Source organism: Anastrepha ludens, chromosome 2 (genome assembly GCF_028408465.1).
Source record: "Anastrepha ludens isolate Willacy chromosome 2, idAnaLude1.1, whole genome shotgun sequence".
NCBI classification, from domain to species: Eukaryota; Metazoa; Arthropoda; class Insecta; order Diptera; family Tephritidae; genus Anastrepha; species Anastrepha ludens.
Window position 1 is genome coordinate 13,452,532 of NC_071498.1, and position 1,721 is coordinate 13,454,252.

The 1,721-nt window shown below is 42.1% G+C and overlaps 1 protein-coding gene across 1 annotated transcript; it reads right to left on the reverse strand.

Annotated features, from left to right (window-relative positions):
- Positions 1–246: 246 nt before the first annotated feature.
- On the reverse strand, positions 247–879 carry LOC128854886 (uncharacterized). Its single transcript, XM_054089341.1, has one exon. It carries the CDS (start codon positions 877–879, stop codon positions 247–249), a length of 633 nt encoding a protein of 210 aa, XP_053945316.1.
- Between the last annotated feature and the right edge of the window lie 842 nt (positions 880–1,721).

The following is a 1,721-nucleotide window of genomic DNA, read 5'->3' on the forward strand; positions in this document are numbered from 1 at the left end:
GAAAAACATTTTTATTTATTAGTTTCTTTATAAAATATTATTTTATTGATTATTTCTTATAACTAAATATGCAAACAAATTTAAATTATTCAATTGTCTTCATTATTTTCACAAGTATTTCATGTAAATGTATTTGAAGAATGCATATTTTGCGCTGACATATTCTGCACATGTTGCATGCGTTCGTCTTCTGTGTTGGTCATGGATGTAGCAGAGAAAAGAGCTTCCAACCTGCTGTTTCTTTGGTTATGCACCAGCAGCTGCAGACGTTGATGGCCTATTGTCAGCACTTCCTTGCAAGGCCGTACTTATGAAACTCGCGACTGCAATTTTTGTCTTGAAGTTCCGCATCACTTGCTGATTCACCGACCGCTCTTCAATTATGGGCATAGACAGTTCCTTGGCGAGCTGGCGAAGAAATCTCTTACGCTTCGCATTGGTGCATCTGATGTTGGGATTATTCTCATAACATATGATGTACGCTGCCAATGCCGTCAAATCAATCATATTGAAGAATAGGGACAACGGCCAACGCTTTGTCATCCTTTGGCAAGTATATTCTCCAAGTAATTGGTCCATCACGTCCACTCCTCCTTTTGTCTTGTTGTAAAACTCGATTATTTCTGGTTTGTCGCTTTCGCCAATGTGATCATCGTCATGCATTGATGATAGTAATATAACTGCCTTGTTTTTTTTCGGCACATAGGAGCATATGGATATGTTGGGTCTAAAACCGAATGTACTTGACCTCTCTGCACGATCTTTGTATGCCAACATCTCTTTTGGTATGTAGGGCTTATTTTTCCGCAGAGTTCCAACTGCCGTCAAATTCATGGACAAGCTTTCCAGTAGATTTAGGGATGTAAAAAAATTGTCCATCGTTATATTTCGGCCGGTTCCATGAAAGCGACTTACTAAATCCTTCCCCACGCGTTCACCCAGGTTAGTTTCCCTTCCCGTAGGTGCTTGGCCAGTATATATTTGTCCATACCGTGGATATGCGTTTTTAGCATCACATACCCACCACACTTTGATGCCATATTTTGCCGGTTTCGATGGGATGTGATGGGTGAAACGGGTGCGGCCACGATGTGGAAAGAGCTACTCGTCTACCATTAGATATTCACTTGGCTTATATGACTGCTCAAAGTTGTAGTTCATCATGGTCCACAGCTCGGATATTGGTGCAGCTTTGTCAGTTACCAAACGTTTTGCCCGTGTGTTGCCATCGTCAAACCTTATAAACCGCAGTATGGCCTGAAAGCGGTTAATGTCCATTGACGCACGATATAATGGGCAATTTTCCACCGACCACAAGTCCGGCGCACATTCGGTTAGCGCCAGTCATAATAAGCACTCCAATGAACGCATACATTTCGCTCAAAGTAACCTTCTTCCATGTTTTTGGTTCCGCCTCTGGATGTTTTGCGTTTAACTCCGCATAAGTAGCTTCTGCTTTTTTGTTGGTGCAGCGTAAAACATTTATATGTATTGACTATTGACATCATAGTAGTTGATCTTGCGGGCCCACTTCGCTGTCGCAAAATATTTTGTTGCCTAGTTTGGCGAGCAAGTCGTGGCTGTGAGCTCCATATGGTACCATCACGTGCTACGAATTCAGCTGAACGCAAATTAATCTCCTCAGAATCATCTGCAGCATCGGATTCATCGTCAGATTCTTCGTAATCAGCCTCATCTACCTGGGCATTGTCAATTGTGTA

What these genes read in the sequence shown, in the direction of transcription:
- LOC128854886 (XM_054089341.1), bottom strand. Translation starts at nt 879, where the DNA reads ATGGACAATTTTTTTACATCCCTAAATCTACTGGAAAGCTTGTCCATG.